General features: G+C 43.3%; 1 protein-coding gene across 1 annotated transcript; it reads right to left on the reverse strand.

Moving 5' to 3' along the window:
• Window positions 1–5,920: 5,920 nt before the first annotated feature.
• On the reverse strand, window positions 5,921–6,877 carry LOC129327706 (olfactory receptor 2G3-like). Its single transcript, XM_054976460.1, has one exon. It carries the CDS (start codon window positions 6,875–6,877, stop codon window positions 5,921–5,923), a length of 957 nt encoding a protein of 318 aa, XP_054832435.1.
• Window positions 6,878–16,723: the final 9,846 nt, after the last annotated feature.

The following is a 16,723-nucleotide window of genomic DNA, read 5'->3' on the forward strand; positions in this document are numbered from 1 at the left end:
TAGTTAGCAAAGCTCAACAGAACCAAACTGCAGCAAGGGAACCAATGACAAACCAGAGAATCCCTAACACAAATCTTTTTATTGAAGGGGGGGGCTTCTTGAGCCACAGAGTTTAAAAGGGGGCTGGCAATGGGTTGAAGGCTCTTTTAGAGCTCAGCAGAGGTGGGGGGAGGGTAGATGAGTGTATTAGAATGGGAATCCACTTTAACTGCTGCCTCTGCCCCTGCCCTGCCTGCCTTGTGTCACTCTCCTGCAGTGGCTTGGAGCTTGGCTTGAGTCCATTTCTGCCACTGCTAACTTGCTCACTGCCTGCAGCTGCCAGCCAAATAATCTACCCCAGCAGAGTCCAGCTGCCTGGATTAGATCCAAGGCTCTTCTGTGTGAATGAGCGTAGCTGGATTATGCCGGATTGTCAAAAATCTGGCTATTTTACCAGTTCACAAACATAGGTCATACACCCCTAATGTGTACCTCTTGACATGTGGAGCATCCTTTTTGTGTGTAGAGCACACACATGTACCTGGCCAATTAAAAAGCTAGGTGTATACTGGGGTCCCCGGCTTGGAAAGCACTTATTAAAACAGAAATACAAATAGGCAGGGTGTAACAGACACAAATAAAATGCTTTATTCAAGAGATTACAGAGCAATGATGATGAGGTAGATGCAAATTATATGCACACACAGAGAGTACTACAGTAAAACACTAGTACCTAATAGATCCTAACCAATTCAATTCTAGTGGCATAAAATGAGGTTGAAATGAAACATACAAGCATATCCTGAAAAAGAAGTCCCAGAAGGTCTGATGAAAATGACCTGAAGGATGACTGAACTGGAGATGGAGACTGGCTCACATCTCCCAAGGTCTTGCATTAACACACATAGGGGTAGTAGTGGGGAGTTTGAGGAGATTTCTTGGTTTTAATTTCTCACCTTACACCACTTCCCACCCTTTCCTCATGAACAGGATGGAGCAGAGGTACTGCTTTGGGCTTCAGGGTGGAGCATGCTTGTGCCTTCCCTCCTTTCTGCTGGTCCTACTTGCAGGAAAGATGGGGGGTACAGCTTTGGGCTCCAGTTTGGGCTCTAGCCTGAGGCACCCCCAGGTTCCATCCTACCTTTAAGTAGAAGTGGCAGAAAGGAGGGCAGGTGCCACAGGCTCCACTTCACAGGGGCACCCCCATCTGTACTACTCACAAGTAGGGGCAGGCAGGCAGGCAGGCAGACACCCGCAGGAGCTCTGAGAAAATACAAACTTCCCTATGGAAGGCCATGAGGCATGAAAAAGAAATCTCCCAAGAGACACAGAGACAGAGGAGGAGTCATAGCGTTGCCAGATCTTCTTACCCTCCCAGTGGGAGGGGGGGGACCTGGCACTCACCTTGGGGCATGTATTTAAAATGCTGCTCATGGAGAACCTCAGGAACAGCATGAGGGAGCAGTGTGAGTTCTGCAGGAAGAGGATTTAGTGAAAATTACCTCTGTTAAATAGTGGGTTCAGACACGAGGTGATTCAATAGCTCTTTATTTAGCAGGAACACAACACACACTGACAGACTGAACAGAAGTCCTCAATATATATACAGCAGCTCCACCCCCAGAATAACTGATAGCCAATGAGAATACATATTTTAGAATACCATTATCTGCATAAACTATATACACTGTTTGAAGTAGACAGGCCACTGATTGGTCTTTATTATAGAGGACCGATTGGCTGCTGTCATGAGAAAGTAACCAGTGATATTGCAGGGATTATGGACCAATGAGAATGCAGGCTTTGGGAGCCTTGACTGAACCTCAAGCTCAACACAGTATAGTGCATTACAATCAATACAGTAACTACTTTAGAGGCCTTGCTCGGCCCAGTACACAACAACCTCCATCTTGCATAATTTTTTCATGTGACCCGATTGGGCTATTATCAACAATGCCACTAGTACCTCAGCAGCTGCAATATATGAAATGCAAAAATAATTTTATCTTCCACTGTTATTCAGGAATACAATCCTCTAAATCACTTAATATCCCATACACCATACTAGGTAATGTAAGTAATAATCATTCCCATAGCGTCCCTAGGGGGCAGAGTCTCTATGTCCCAACGAAACGCTGAAAAGTCGTTAGGATTTTCTCCTGCAAAGATTCTCTGTCCTGAAGGCAAAAACCCGTCTGTATTTAGTTATAATTTCATTGAAATTCTTGTCGTATTGTTTCTTCTCCAGGTAGGTGGAACAACAAAGAAGTAGTGGGTCCCCCGAAGGGGTCCCTCTGCCTTACAAGCAGCCGGCAAAATCGGCTTGTTTTGTGTGATGTCCACTTCCTCAGGGGCCAATTAGAAGACCACCATACAATCAGTTCTCTACAAATGAATAAATACAAAATCTTCAAAAATACAACGGCTCCAGTCTTCATTTAACAATAAATTTCTAGGGTATTCTATGTTACCCCAAAACAATGACTCACCAAAGAATCACCAGAGTAGTTCTCATGTGCATACAATTCAGTGCACTCAATGCAATCAGTGTAACAACCACACCCCACATTTCCTTAAATACATTACAGCCATATACCATTTAAAGCAACATTTAAAATAATCACTGCCACAATATCAACATTCACAAATTGGTATATACTTCATCCCAAGAAACAGGATAAGTTCAAATCTAAATTTAAACCGCTTGGATGTAAAGTTCCCAATTTATGAATCCACTCTGCCTCCTGTTTCAAAAGGCCCCTCTGTTTCGATGCTTGAGAATCCTTTGGTAACACAAACAGGACACTGAATTTAAATTGTTTCTTTTGTATGATGACTAATAAAGTGCTCTGTTAATGGTGCCTCCATAACCTGATTCCTGATTCTTGAAAGATGCTCTAATATTCGGGTTTGTACAGGTCAAGTGGTATATGGTCATTGTCTTCTTAAAAATTGTTTCCCCTGTGTGGGTTCCACGTGGTTTGCTATTAGTTTCTGGGGAAAGCCTCTCTTCTTTCGTATGCAATATATGAAATGGCAAGCTGAGCATGTGCATACACGTTGCCAGTCATTTTCATGTGTGCATTAGTGGCCAGGTGCATCCATCTATCCACTCAGAGATTTAGCTGCTAGAGACTTACGCAGGTGGAGAAGGACATCTTGAGCAACTCACTCTTACCCCACTTTTTCCATTGGAAGTTGTGTTTTCCTCTTGGAGGCATAGCTAATCAGAAAAGATAGATCTAGGCAGTTAAAAGTTGGGTACAGCTTCCTGAAGATGATGGGACTTGCAGAGCCAAAACTGAAGGGAATTGCAACATCCTGGCTGACATCATCGTAATAAATCCTCCACCCCATGCTATTTCCCAAAGAAGCTGAGGTTGTTTATTAGCAGCAGGCATAACTCATCAGAAAATAAAGGTAAGCAGTTGAAAATTGGCAACCATTTTCAAGATGATGGTGGGACTTGCAGTGCCAAAAATGAAGGGAAACAGAACACCCTGGTATAGATTAGTTCCGGAATATCCCTCTGCCATTTGCAGTGGAAGCAAAGATTTATCCATGAGAAGCCAGGAAAGTGCAGGCAGCACAATAGAAAGGGTGGAAAATATTTCCTCTGTGACAAAACAAAATGGGTTTAGCAGCTTCCCTGGCCTATCAGAGGTTGTGTGGTGTAGTTGTTAAAGTGTCTGGCTAGGATCTTAGAGATGTAGGTTCGACTCCCCAACAGGCTGCTGAAGCTTAATGGTTAAGCTTGAGACAGTCACACAACTTGACCCATCTCGCAGGGTTGTTGTGAGGACAAAATGGAAGAGAGCAGAATGATGTAAGCTGCTTTGGGTACTCATAGGGAAGAAAGACAAGGCATAAATGAAGTAAATAAATAATAAATATAGCTGAAGATGGGGGCAGATAAAAGGTGGATGGGTGGGAAGAAGGAGAAAATGAAGTTAGGAAAGGTGATTTTATGGGGCTGGCAGGAGGAGGAAAAGAGGAAATAGTATGGGAAAGGGGACACAAGAGAAAGTGACATTCCCTACTGCATGACCGTGCCCAACAGTACAATGCCCATGAAGAGTTTTCCCAGAGAATGGCTGCAGGGGAGGGAATGGGGGAAAGCTGAAGATGGGAGGGGGCAGATAAAGGTAGGTTGGCTGGTGGGTGGGAAGGAGAAAAGGAAGAAAGAAAAAGGGAGAGGCTATGGGGACTTTTAGAGAAATTGAAAAAGGATACAGTGTAGTAAAGATACAGGGGAAAATAAGATTCCCTTCCCCTAAGTCCTTGTGGACCCCCTGCTGGTTGTCCCATATTAGTTAGACTGTAAAAACAATGGCCATTTGAGCAGAGTTTAGATGACAAAATTCTCCTCAGTTGCAAATGCATAACCATGTTTAATGGCTGCATTTCCTAGCAGGAAACATGGAAGAAGCAAGCTGTATAAAAGGCAAGCTGTATTGGCAATGACTCACTTTTCATTCCCGCACAGAGGCACTCGCAGGCCCCTCTGTGGGGATAAAAAGTGAGCTGTGGGCAACACGCTTGCCTTCCCTCCACCACAGTGGCCTCCTTGGGGCTTATGGAGGTCTGAGAAGACCCGGCACGGTGGCCCGGCCCTCCGGAGACCTGGGAAGGTCCAGTGTGGTGGCAGGAAGGCCTGGCACAGCGGCATGGCCCTTCAGAGGCAGTTTTCTAGAGTCCACTGTTTACACAACGGGCTTGGTTGCTAGTAAGGATATAAGGTTCCTAATTTCCTTTTTATTACAGGCATACACACCCATTTGAATGTGCATGCATCCTCTATAATTGATAGAACCAAATTTTATTTTTCCAGTGCCCAAATTTTCCCTCCACAAATGCAGGATAGGCAAAAAATTCAGAAGGAGGCTTGGGCATTTTTGTCAGAGGGCCACTGCCATCTTGTGGCATAATACACATTACAAAAAAAGCCCCAAATCTCTCCATTAATTCGCAGAAAACAGAAGAAACAAATCTAAAAATATAAGATAAGGAGATAAACCACTAAAATTAAAAACTATACTATTGAGAAACTTGTGGATAACCACTAGTATCTTCCATATAATTCCGTTGCTGATCTAAATATTGCTATTCTCCTTAAAAAAGAACTTCAAAGTTCAAATGGAGAATCTAACACAAAATTGTGCAATCAGGATTCACCAAGAAGTTCAATACTAGCCCCCCAACCCCGGCACTTAATAAGAACTTGAAATTTCTCATTCACTACAGGCGCTAACATCTTAGCATGCCCCGCTCCTCAGATATTATTTAGTTCAGCAACATCTTTATACTTTTCTAATTGGGTCTGCTTCTCACATTTCACCTGACAGTTTCCCTAGATCAGATCTGATTTTATTTTAATCCTACTTTGTGATATTATCCACCATCAGGAGAGGGCCTCACCACTCTTTCAATAGGATTTTTATGGCTTCTCTTTGTGACACTGTTCTCCTACACAGGCACACTGTTTTTCTGTTTGCAGCTTTTAGTGTAAATATGTCTGCCTAATGGATGAACACTTCATACATCAGATGAAATGAGTTCTGACTAGCAAACACTTATGGAAATTGTTAGTTTTCACTGTGCCACTGCATTTCTGTTTTATTTTGTCTCACACACACACACACAAATCAGGATTCTCTTCTGGGACTTGTGTGGACGCAAACCTTTTTGAACAAGCATGATCTTACAAGATGGCATTGTTAGTAAGGGGACCAATGCAACCATGTTAGATTTGATTAGATTTGATTAAATACCAGCTTAACCTTGAAACTCCCTGGAAAGCCTTTAATAAATGAAAGGATGCTACAAATGTGAAATGAATGTTAGAATAATTTGTGCACACAAATGTTATAGAAGTGATTATTGCCAAGTTTTATTGAAAGGTAATGGCGTAACCTGTGAAAGAATATGGGGCAACAGTAGTCTAAATTGTTGCATTCCTGTTCAGCGCTTTTCTTAGAGCTCTGTGAACCTCTTTGTTCCTCAGGGTATAGATTAAGGGATTAAGCATGGTGGTGACATAGGTATAGAACAGGGAGATCATCTTGCCTCGGTCACGGGAGTAGTTGGCCGGGGACTGGAGATAACTGAAAATGGCTGTGCCGTAGAAGAGTGAAACCACAATGAGATGGGAGGCACAGGTATTAAAAGCTTTGCGCCTGCCTTCGGCTGAGCGGATCTTTACCACAGCAATGGTAATGTAGCCATAAGAGACTATGATGAGGCTCAACGGAACTAGAAGGAAGATGACGCTGGCAGAAAAGAGCACGGCTTCATTCACTGAGGTATCGACACAGGCCAATTTGAGAAAAGCTGGCACTTCACAGAAAAAATGATCCACCTGGTTCTGCCCACACAACGGGAGCTTCAGAGTCATCACTGACTGCACCAGCGAGTTGCCAAAGCCGCTCACCCAGGAGACAGCAGCCATTTTGAAACACAGGGACTGGCTCATAATAGCAGTGTAGCGCAGAGGCTGGCAGACTGCTGCATAGCGGTCGTAAGCCATGACTGCCAACAAAATACATTCTGTAGAGCCCAATGCAAGAGAGATGTACAGCTGTCCCACGCAGGCGGCATAGGTGATGGTCTTCCTTTTTCTCCAAAAATTCACTAACATCTGAGGTCCAAGACTGGTGGTGAAACAGAGATCAAGGAAGGAGAGGTTGCCAAGGAAGAAATACATGGGGGTGTGGAGGTTGGGATCTAGCCAAGACAGCAAAATGATGGTTGTGTTGCCTATGAGTGTCATTGTGTAGCAGATCAGGATGATGGTGAAGAGCAACATCTCCAAACGTGGACGGTCAGCCACTCCCAACAGGATGAATTCTCCTTGGTAGCTTTGGTTAAGTTTTTCCCATGAGGCATCACTGTACTTCATCTGTAAAGGCTAGTAAATAGAATGAATACAAGACTAGAAATGGAAGCTGGTGTGATCAGCGGATACAGAATAGCTTGGCTGAATTACTATGTTTTGTGCAAGAAACTCTCATGAATGAACTGGAATTTAGGATGTCCAGAATCCAGATTTAAGGTCTAGCTAATAAGGCCTTGAAGTCAGAACTTTACCAGTTCCAGCCTTTGAACCTATCCAATTTACTTAGCAAATGCTCCAAATCCAAACATTTATTTCCAGAACTGGGGAGGGGGGCAGCTAGAAGACGGACGATCTAACACCTCTTTCACAGACAGGTGGGAAGGGGTGGTGCAGCAATAAGAGAGAGTGAGTCAGTATCAGCTGGCACAGGGAGGGACACCATCCAAATGGAATCTTTCCAGCAAACAGAATAATTCTGATTGCTGCTTTTGTGCTCAGTATCCCAGCTTTCTGCCCATCTTACTATATTCTGCCTTTGTAGATATGTCCACATTGCTAATCTACTGATTCTGCTTGCAGAATATTGTATGTATTTTGTACCACGTCATCTTTTACACTTTCAAAAATACTGGGGATTATCCCCACCACCACCCTTAATAAAATCTGAACTAATTGTCTGTTTGCATTTTCTGTACTGGTTATTATTAGTTAAACCCAGAAATAATGGCATCGAGTTCTACAATGGCTCCACATTGGTATACTGGATCAAATTTATTTAAATGAAGAGTTTTTTTGACGTATCTACAACCATAGTTCATGGACGGCATTTAAAAGAAGACAACTGCACTAAATGTGCAGAGGTCTTGAAGGACATTGTACTCCCCACTTTTGATGGAGTTCATCTGACCCTTGCAGACTCAGAGCCAAGCTACAAGTGACGCCTTACACAGGTTGGACACTTGTCAGCTTCCCTCAAGTTTTGATGGGAAATGTAGGCATCCTAGGCCGATTCCAGACAGCCCTCCGCATCCCGAAACGTCGCGCGTCATCACGCGGAAAACGTGAAATATCGCATTTTCTCGCGTGAGTTTTGCGCGACGTCACGTGATGTCGCGCAAATCTCGTGCGAAAAAACGTGATCTTCCGCATTTTTTGCGCGATCTGCCGGGACATAACGCAAGCAGGTAAGCCCTGGTTTTACAGCTCTCCATTACAGCTGCAAGACCAGGATGCCTACATTTCCCATCAAAACTTGAGGGAAGCTGACAAGTGTCCAACCTGCGTCAGGCGTCACTTGTAGCTTGGCTCTTAGTTAAGAGCCTAGGGGTTATACTGGACACAGCGTTATTACTAGAAGAACAATTTAAGGCAGCGGCAAAAAATGCTTTCTACAACCTCAATCTAGCCTGGAAGATGGTTTCTTATCTTGACATGGCTGACCTAGCCACTTGGATCCCTGCTATGGTAACATCAAGGCTTGACTATTGTAATGCTCTATACATTGGCCTCCCATCTAAGTTAACTAGGAGGCTCCAATGAGTGCAAAATGCTGCAGCTTGACTGTTATCAGGAGCGAGCAGGAGCATGAACATCACTCCCATCCTACAGTCGCTCCATTGGCTACCCATCATTTACCATGCTCAGTTCAAAGTATTAGTTATTACATACAAAGTTCTTCATGGCTTTGGTCCAGCATACCTACAGGACCGCCTCCCTTCCTATGTTCCTCCATGGCAGCTTTGCTCATCTGAACAGGGTCTCCTGCAGGTGCCAGTCTGCACACAGGTGAAGTCAGCAGCAGCCTGTACAAGGGCTTTCTCTGTGGTGGCCCCTATCCTGTGGAATGACCTGCCTGAGGAAGTCAGAAGAGCCCCCATTCTCCTGGCTGTCCGTAAACGATGCAAAACTGAACTATTCAAAAAGGCTTTTTACTCAAATGGGAGGGCTGCATTGTAGGGATGGGGTCTCAAATGCTTTACTAACGAGTTGGAGATCATAGACTTCATCACTATTTTTGCCTTGTATATTATCTGCTGCTTTAAATATGTAGTCCCATGTACAACCAGCACTCCATGTTGTCTAATGTTAGTCCTAGAATTGATTTTGCTCCAGTATTTTTTCTACTCTGTCTTGGTTCCTTGCTAATGCTATGTCTTTTAAACTTGTGTCTGTTTACCTTATGGTATTGTATTGAAATGCACTTGATACTGATTGTATTAACCTCATATTGTGTAATCCGCCTTGAGTCTCAGTGAGAAAGGCGGACTATGAATGACGTAAATAAAATAAAATAAATAATCATAAAAATGTTCTGGATCCATGCTAGCATTTTCATGGGCACAAGAACTTCTACCCATGGAGCACAATTTTCCCATGTCAGCTCAAAATACCCCCAAAGTGCTGTTCCCAAGGTTGAGAAGAACTCAGTCTTTGAACCCATGAAAACATTAGTCTGGAGCCAAGCCAGAGCTCACTCCCGTGCCAATTCAGAAGTGCCTGTGCCCACTCTACAACTGACAATTCTAAATGGCTACAGGATATGTACTTTTTTCTGATCGACTTGAAATTTGGGGTGGAGGTTTCCTTGTGTGATGGGAGGAATCCCTGAGAATTCCATCTCAAAAGCTCACACTCTGGAAATCTAGTTGATCTTTAAGGTGCTATTGGACCCAGATCTTGCACCAAAAAACGTGTTTCTGTATCACCAAGAAGATGATTTATGGCATGATTCCCAAATAAAACTCGTTTTACTGCTGATGTTGTGAACCTATGAAGCTGCTTAATACTGAGTCAGTCCCTTGGTTGATCTATGAGTGATTCCGCACACGTTGGATAATGCACTTCCAATCCTCTTTATAGATCATTTAGAACGGATTTTTTTGTGTGCGGAACAAAAAATCCACCTCAAATGATTGATAAAGTGCATTGAAAGTGCATTATCCAACGTGTGTGGAATCAGCCTATGGCTGTTTCCACATGTTGTTAAAAAGACAGGCTACTTACTGAATGCTGGTGTTTTTTTTCACAGATTCCAGATGCCTCCGATTTCAAAGCAGAAGCAGGCAGTTTGTCTTTCGTCTGATCAGCATCCTTGACCCAGCACAGGAAAGAGCGGGAAATCCCGGTCTCAGAAAAGACACTGATCAGACGAAAGACAAACTGCCTGCTTCCGCTTTGAAATTGGAGGCATCTGAAATCTGTGAAAAAAAATGCCAGCTTCCAGTAAGTAGCTCGTCTCTTTAACAACATGTAGAAACGGCCTATGTCAGTGCTGCCAGGGCCGGCGCGCCCATGGAGGCCAGGTAGGCGGTGGCCTCGGGCGCGCGGGCACTGGAGGGGCGCTGGAGGGGGTGTTGGGGGCAGAGGCGCGCGCAGCGAAGCTGGCATGACAGGGCCGCCTGTAGCTACTGCTGCAGCCAGCCAGCCAGCCAGCCCCTTGCTGCCGCCGTTGCCGCCACACACCTCAGCCGGGCGCAGCCTCTGTGCGCCACTCGAGCAGCGGCTCGCGGCTTCTGTGCCCAGCTGGGGTGCGCGGCGGCGGCAGCACGGAGCTGGCTGGCTGGCTGCAGCAGCAGCTGTAGCCAGCCACGCCAGCTCAGCTGCGCGCTCCTCCGCCCCAGCCGGGCGCAGAAGCCGTGAGCTGCTGCTGGGGTGGCGCACGGAGCAGCCTCCGCGCGCCGCTCCAGCAGCAGCCCACAGCTTCTGCGCTCGGCTGGGGCATGTGGCTGCGGTGGCACAGGGCTGCCTGGCTGGCTACAGCTACTGCTGCAGCCAGCCACCTCAGCTCCGCTGCGCACTCCTCCGCCCCAGCCAAGCGCAGAAGCTGTGAGCTGCTGCTGGGGCAGCACACGGATCAGCCTCCATGCGCTGCTCCAGCAGCAGCCCGCAGCTTCTGCGCTCGGCGGTCCGCGCGCAGCCCAGCCCCCCTGTGGTGCGTGATGACGTCTGCGATGACATCATCACGCCTCCCGTGGGGCGTGTGTGCGCCCGCCGCCACAGGCGCTAAAACCTCTGGCGCCGGCCCTGAGTGCTGCCTACTTTGACTGGCAGTAAATCTCCCAAAAGCTCCTACATGAGATCCTTTCAGCAGACATGCCAAGGACTGAACCTGGGATTTTCGGCATGTGACACAGAGTCTTTAGCCTGAGCCACAGCCTCTGATTGAATTTTTTGAAACGACATATGATACCCCTCTGCATGTAATTTTTGCTACCACTGTTTGCTTTTCACTGTCTATCATTGGCTACAGTCTCTGGTCTAAGGATGAATCAACAGCCCTTTGTGTCATAGGAGAATCTGTGAACTATTGGCCCTTTTCACACTACTTACGTGCTTCTGGAACATCGTGAAATGTAGCTCAAAAAACGTGGAAGATAGTGTCTTCTTGCGAGAGTTTTGCGCGATGTTGCATGAGAAGACACTATCTTCCGCGTTTTTTGCGCTACATTTCGCGATGTTCTGGAAGCACGTAAGTAGTGTGAAAAAGGCCATTATGTGATATATGAAAATTCACCTTTTTGTCAGAACTGTGAGCAAAATCATCCAAACCAGAGCAATGAGGAGATTCTACTGGTATTCTTACAGATTGTTTTCATTTGTATGTGGAGGGCATATCTAATTTAATCTATATATCCTCCCTTTCCAAAAAGTGTAGATACTGAAATGAGGCAGGCCAAAAGAAAATCTAACCCAGTATACCAAGACACATCTTTAAAGTATTAAATAATTCCCCAAACTGGGTCATATTACAGTTCATAGGTGACTGTTGTTCTTTCTCTTCCCCCCCACCATTTTTCACACTGAAAATTCTTCGTAAAATTTCCCATCTGGCTCTTCTTTCATTGTCCCTCCCTCACCTTGGTCCCCCTTTCATCCTCTCTCAAACTCCTTCCTTCTCTCAACTTCACAGCTTGTTCTTGGAATAAAATTTCCTCCATCTTTTAAATACTTTCCTGTGACTCTCTCTCCAGTTCACGCTCCTTCCCCATTAGACTTCAAACACCTTGAATGTAGCTGAAGGCGAATATTGAGATAGTAGATATATCAGAGACCTGGAACAGAAAATTCAAATAGACACAGACAAGTTTAGTTCTAGTTTGGCATCCAAACTGCAGCAGGTCATTTCTGGAGAATCCACCTCATTGTCTGCTTTATGGCCTTTCCCCTGCTTTGCTGTGAACTTTCTTAAATATGGTTTGATATGATCTCTTTGGAAAGATTGCAGTCAGAGTGCCGTTGTATGCCATTGGATGGGAAGATATACATTTTGAAGGTCACCCCATATCAGCACCATTTTCCTTGCCTTAGCTCCCTGTGGTCACACATGTCCCATGTCTCTGGAGGGCTCTGGGGCCTTTTTTTTTTTAAAAAAAAATCACAACTGTTAGATGCATTACTCTGGGCCCTGCCTTAGGCAAAGAAATGGTCCTATCTCTATTTTATCTTTAGCCATGGATAGGAAGAGAAAAAAATGGCTCCCCAAAGGCGGCAAGGTTATTCTACTACTTAGGCCCTCTTTTAAATAAAGAAATATTTCCATCTCCATTTTATATTTAGCCTGGTGTGTTTGTAGGGTGAAAAAACATATTGCCTGTATATTGGAAATTATGTATTGGGAAACAGTGAGCAGAGGCCCTGGCCCAAATGATGGAAGTTAAGTTGTTTTTGGTATCTTGTGACCTGCTTTAGAGGAAATGAAAGAGATGGGAATAGTTCTGTCTTTAGCCATATTTGTGTGTCTCTGTGCATCTGGACATGGGGAGGGGGATATAAAGCCGGATCTTCAAATATGGAAAGTGAGGCGATTCTGCGGTCCTGGATCCTATTTCAACAAAAGAAATGCTTTCAGGCCAGGGCATCTGAGAAGCCAATATTTTAGTCTTGCTTCTGAGATATATGTGGGGAGATTCATACTGAGGGCCAAGCTACAAGTGAGGAATGACACTTGAACGGCAAGTGTATTTCTCCCTGTTCACTTTCCCTCCACTTGCGCTCCACTCGATCCACTTGCCGTTCAAGTGTCATTCCTCACTTGTAGCTTGGCCCTCAGTATACAGAGTACAAATCCCCACTTAGCCATGAAGCTCACTGTGCGACCTTGAGCCAGTCACACACTTTCAGTCAAAACTACCCCATTGGGCAGTTGTGAGGAAAAGAGGGGGAAGTATTTCCTTTTATACATTAATAAAATATCAATATATCTAATTCTCTATCTAATTCTCACTCCAGCCAAATCTGGGAATACTTAAATCTGGAGACTGGAGCTAAAAATGGACAGATCCTTTTACAAACAAAAATAGTGAATTACAATGTAATTTACAAAACATACTGTTTCTATTTACAAGGTTAAAGAGACCATGCCTAAGTAAGGATAACCAATTAAAGTGATATTTACAAAAGTATGTGGTCTCTATGTATGATGCTAAGAATGGTTGCAAAGCTAAATAAATCAAAGAGTTCTTATTCCAGGAGTTCCCAGCAGTAAAGGAAAGTATCAGATGAATAGAGATAACTGTATTCTGTAATTGACTATTTTTGTCCTGGCACGGGTCTGAGTATCATACACATGTGAAAAGAAAGTGTGTAAATGTGTTATAAACCTGGTATCACTCTTATCGCTCACAAACTTGACTATATGTTTTGTTATAAAGTAGTAGACTTGGTTACTTAGTTGTCAGAGTGGTTAATCTTTGCAGCTGCTTGTGCTTAGGGATGAACAGAGAGTTAGTTAAATTTACTGCTGAGAGTAAGTTCTTTAGGATCATCAAATAATAAGCAGACTCAGAAGACTGCCAAAAGGATATCTATAACTATCTAACTGGATAACAGAATGGCAGATGAGATTTAGTACAGGCAAGAAGTAATGCACTAGGCGAAAAACCTCAAACTCACAGATGGTGTGAATATGTGTTTATGGAAAAAATAACTTTTTTGTATAACAGACCAATTTTAGAATTTTAGAAAAAATAGAAAATAGGTGGTAGAAATCTAAGGAAAACTAAGAATGGCTACTGTCGAAGTGGATTAATTGTAAAGTCAAAATTTCAGAATGTTGAATAGAAAATGCTGAGTATATGTAAGTAGTCATGTGTTATACCTTTTGCTGTTTATTTTCATGTAACTGATCTTTATTTTGTTTCTATCACCCTAAGCACTGTTTATCACTCTTTTGTTGTTTACTATCCATAACAATGTTAAATTGTGTATGGTTTACTATTTTATTGTTACTATAATACTGTCCACTCTCTATTTCTCTAAAATAATTTTAACAAAACCCTTAAACTCACACATATGCTGATGGGGGAGAGAACCAGCTAGGAATACCCCAGACAGACATCTTGGGGCCATATTACAAAATTCAGTGAAAATATCCGTGTGTTGCAGAAATATCAAGAGCAAATTGGGAATTATTGAGAAGAGGCTGAAAATCAAGAAACAGATCTCATGGCCCTTTGTACGGGCACATACATTTTAAATGCATACATTTACACGTATATTTTAAACACTGTGTACTGTTTTGAATGCCAAATATCAAAGATGATCTGAATGAAGACCAAAATAAAATGTTCAAATGGTTGAGATATCTGCATTGCAATAAATGGGACTCTTACGTCACCTTAAAGACTAGCAAGTCTAGATCTAGATTAGAGCTCATTGCAGTAGTTACATGTAGTGGGTCCTTATTTGGACATAAGAGATTATGAAGAACATACACCTTTTTAAACCAGCAGGGCCAAAGATCCATGAAATGCAGGAGGGACAAGGGTAAGAGGTGGTTATATAAAATTCTAATTTGAGAAAGAATAGTATAGTCTCGCAACCGTAGTAACTGAAGAAACACTGTTTTCATATTTAACATCTAAAATGGCTTGCCCTACAAGGAACATTGAAAGAGTTTGCCTCTTTTTAGTTTAGAAAAGAGAAATATAGTCTAACAATATATTACATGCAAACGCGCATAACAGAAACCCTGAAATATTTTCTTCTTTACACACCCACACCCCTAGCTTCAGAAGGGGATGGTTTGAAATAGAGAAGCTTCTGGGATCCAGTTCTGCCCCTGTGTGGTCCCCAAACCATAATTATGAGGACTAGGAAGTTCAGAAATAAATATAAATAGCAAATCAGTTTAATCTCTATCAACAGTTCTTGTATCAAGAAAATTCGTTCTGGAAAATATACATTGAATGTTACATCCTCGCTTACTCATTTGACATATATGCGTTCTATTGTTTCTAGCCATTTCCCTGCATTCTCTGGATGCTCACCTCCCCGTCCTCACCTCTCACTTGCTTAGAAGCAGGCAGCCTTGTTTCCTCCAGATCCTTCGTCATGTGCTGATGAACAGAAACTTTGATGCATATATGCCAGTAAGAGGAAGGCACATGGATATACTGCTTATTCTCTAGTTGAACAGAGTCTTTCTTCAGAGAGTAGGTGGCTTATTCAGGGCTAATGTTCATTGGATGACCTCTGGTTGGACATCTGCAGTCTATATACTTGGTGAGAAATGTAGTAAGATTTGAGATTTGGGTGGAATTGTAGCTGGTAGTGAGAGATGTTCTCTAAAAGGAGAAAGACACAGAGAAAGCAACAGCCAAATGAAGAGAATCAGACAGGTAAGAGAGAGACGCAGAGAATGAGAGATGGAAGGAGTGTGGGGGGAGGAGGACTGAAAATTGCAGGGGCAAGAAGGCTGCAGGACACTATGGGAGAAGAAAAGTTTAGAGAAAAACAGGAGTGAATCGGTTGTGCAGCTCAGCCCTAGGCATTCTTACTTGGCAACAAATTTATATTCAAGCACAGGAATGTAGCCTTCATTTCACAAAGAAGAGAAGCTAGACAGAAAGAAAGCTAGAAAGAAAGTCAAAAAAATACAAAACATTTAATGCAGCCTTATGATTAAAGGTAAAAAAAGAGGGCAACTGAGGGGAGGGTCGGCTTTAGGGAAAAGAGGAAGAATAAGGATGCAGGACCACAGAATATGAGAGAGATTTACCCAGTGACTAACCTCAGAAGTTAAGGAAAAGGAGAAGGTCATCCCCCGTCTTGCTTCCTACCCTGCTCTGCTTGTTTCCTTCAGCCTAGCATCTTGGCTATTCTGGCTCTGGATTGCCACACAGACTATATTTGCATGTGTCTAAAGAGATCTACAGGAGGTTGGTCCCTCCAGAGGACTCTGCAGCAGGCAGGAGAGCTTCTTTTATGACTGCCATAGAGAGGGATCTCAACTGTCCTGTCTCAAGCAGCAACAAGAAGGTGAAAACAAGTTCCCTAAGAGAATGGTCATGGAGTCCCAGAGTGAAAACTATTTCATCCCTGTTCCCTTATCCCATTCACCCTTATATGTTCTATAGTTTGGACGCCCTTGTCCTTCCCACAGTCTCACTTTTGGCTTACATAGAAATAGCACAGATGTCAAAGATTCATTATAGTTATCCTTCCATATCCCTCTCCGATTTGTCAATTACTTCCAGATATAATGAATCTTTGACATCTGTGCTCTTTGAAAAAGAACCTTGGAAATGGACCTTATGAGGATCTGGACCGTCCGTTAAAGAACGCAGTCACAGAACTATCTACGTGCACCTATGATTATAGGTCTTCTCGAGATCTGTGACATTCACAGTGTCTGGAATCACCATTGTACTGTACCTGTATTGTACCTGTATACAAGGCGAATTGAGTTCTATATGAGAAATAGTGTCATAGGATGCCATAAAGCAATTGCACTTTAATATGATAATTATAGCACTTTGAGCACGGGACACTTTAATTAATTGTTTTTAGAACGCTTAGCATGCCTGTATAATTGAGGTCAAGGGAGGTTGCAATATATGGTGTAGTACTTGGTTGTGTTAAGAGAAACAAAAGAATATACAATTATTTATTACATCCCTTATTTTGTGA

The sequence above is a fragment of the Eublepharis macularius genome, chromosome 4, assembly GCF_028583425.1.
Source record: "Eublepharis macularius isolate TG4126 chromosome 4, MPM_Emac_v1.0, whole genome shotgun sequence".
Taxonomy (NCBI): domain Eukaryota; kingdom Metazoa; phylum Chordata; class Lepidosauria; order Squamata; family Eublepharidae; genus Eublepharis; species Eublepharis macularius.

Excerpts from the sequence above, each read along its gene's own strand:
- LOC129327706 (XM_054976460.1), bottom strand. The coding sequence starts at position 6,877 with ATGAAGTACAGTGATGCCTCATGGGAAAAACTTAACCAAAGCTACCAA.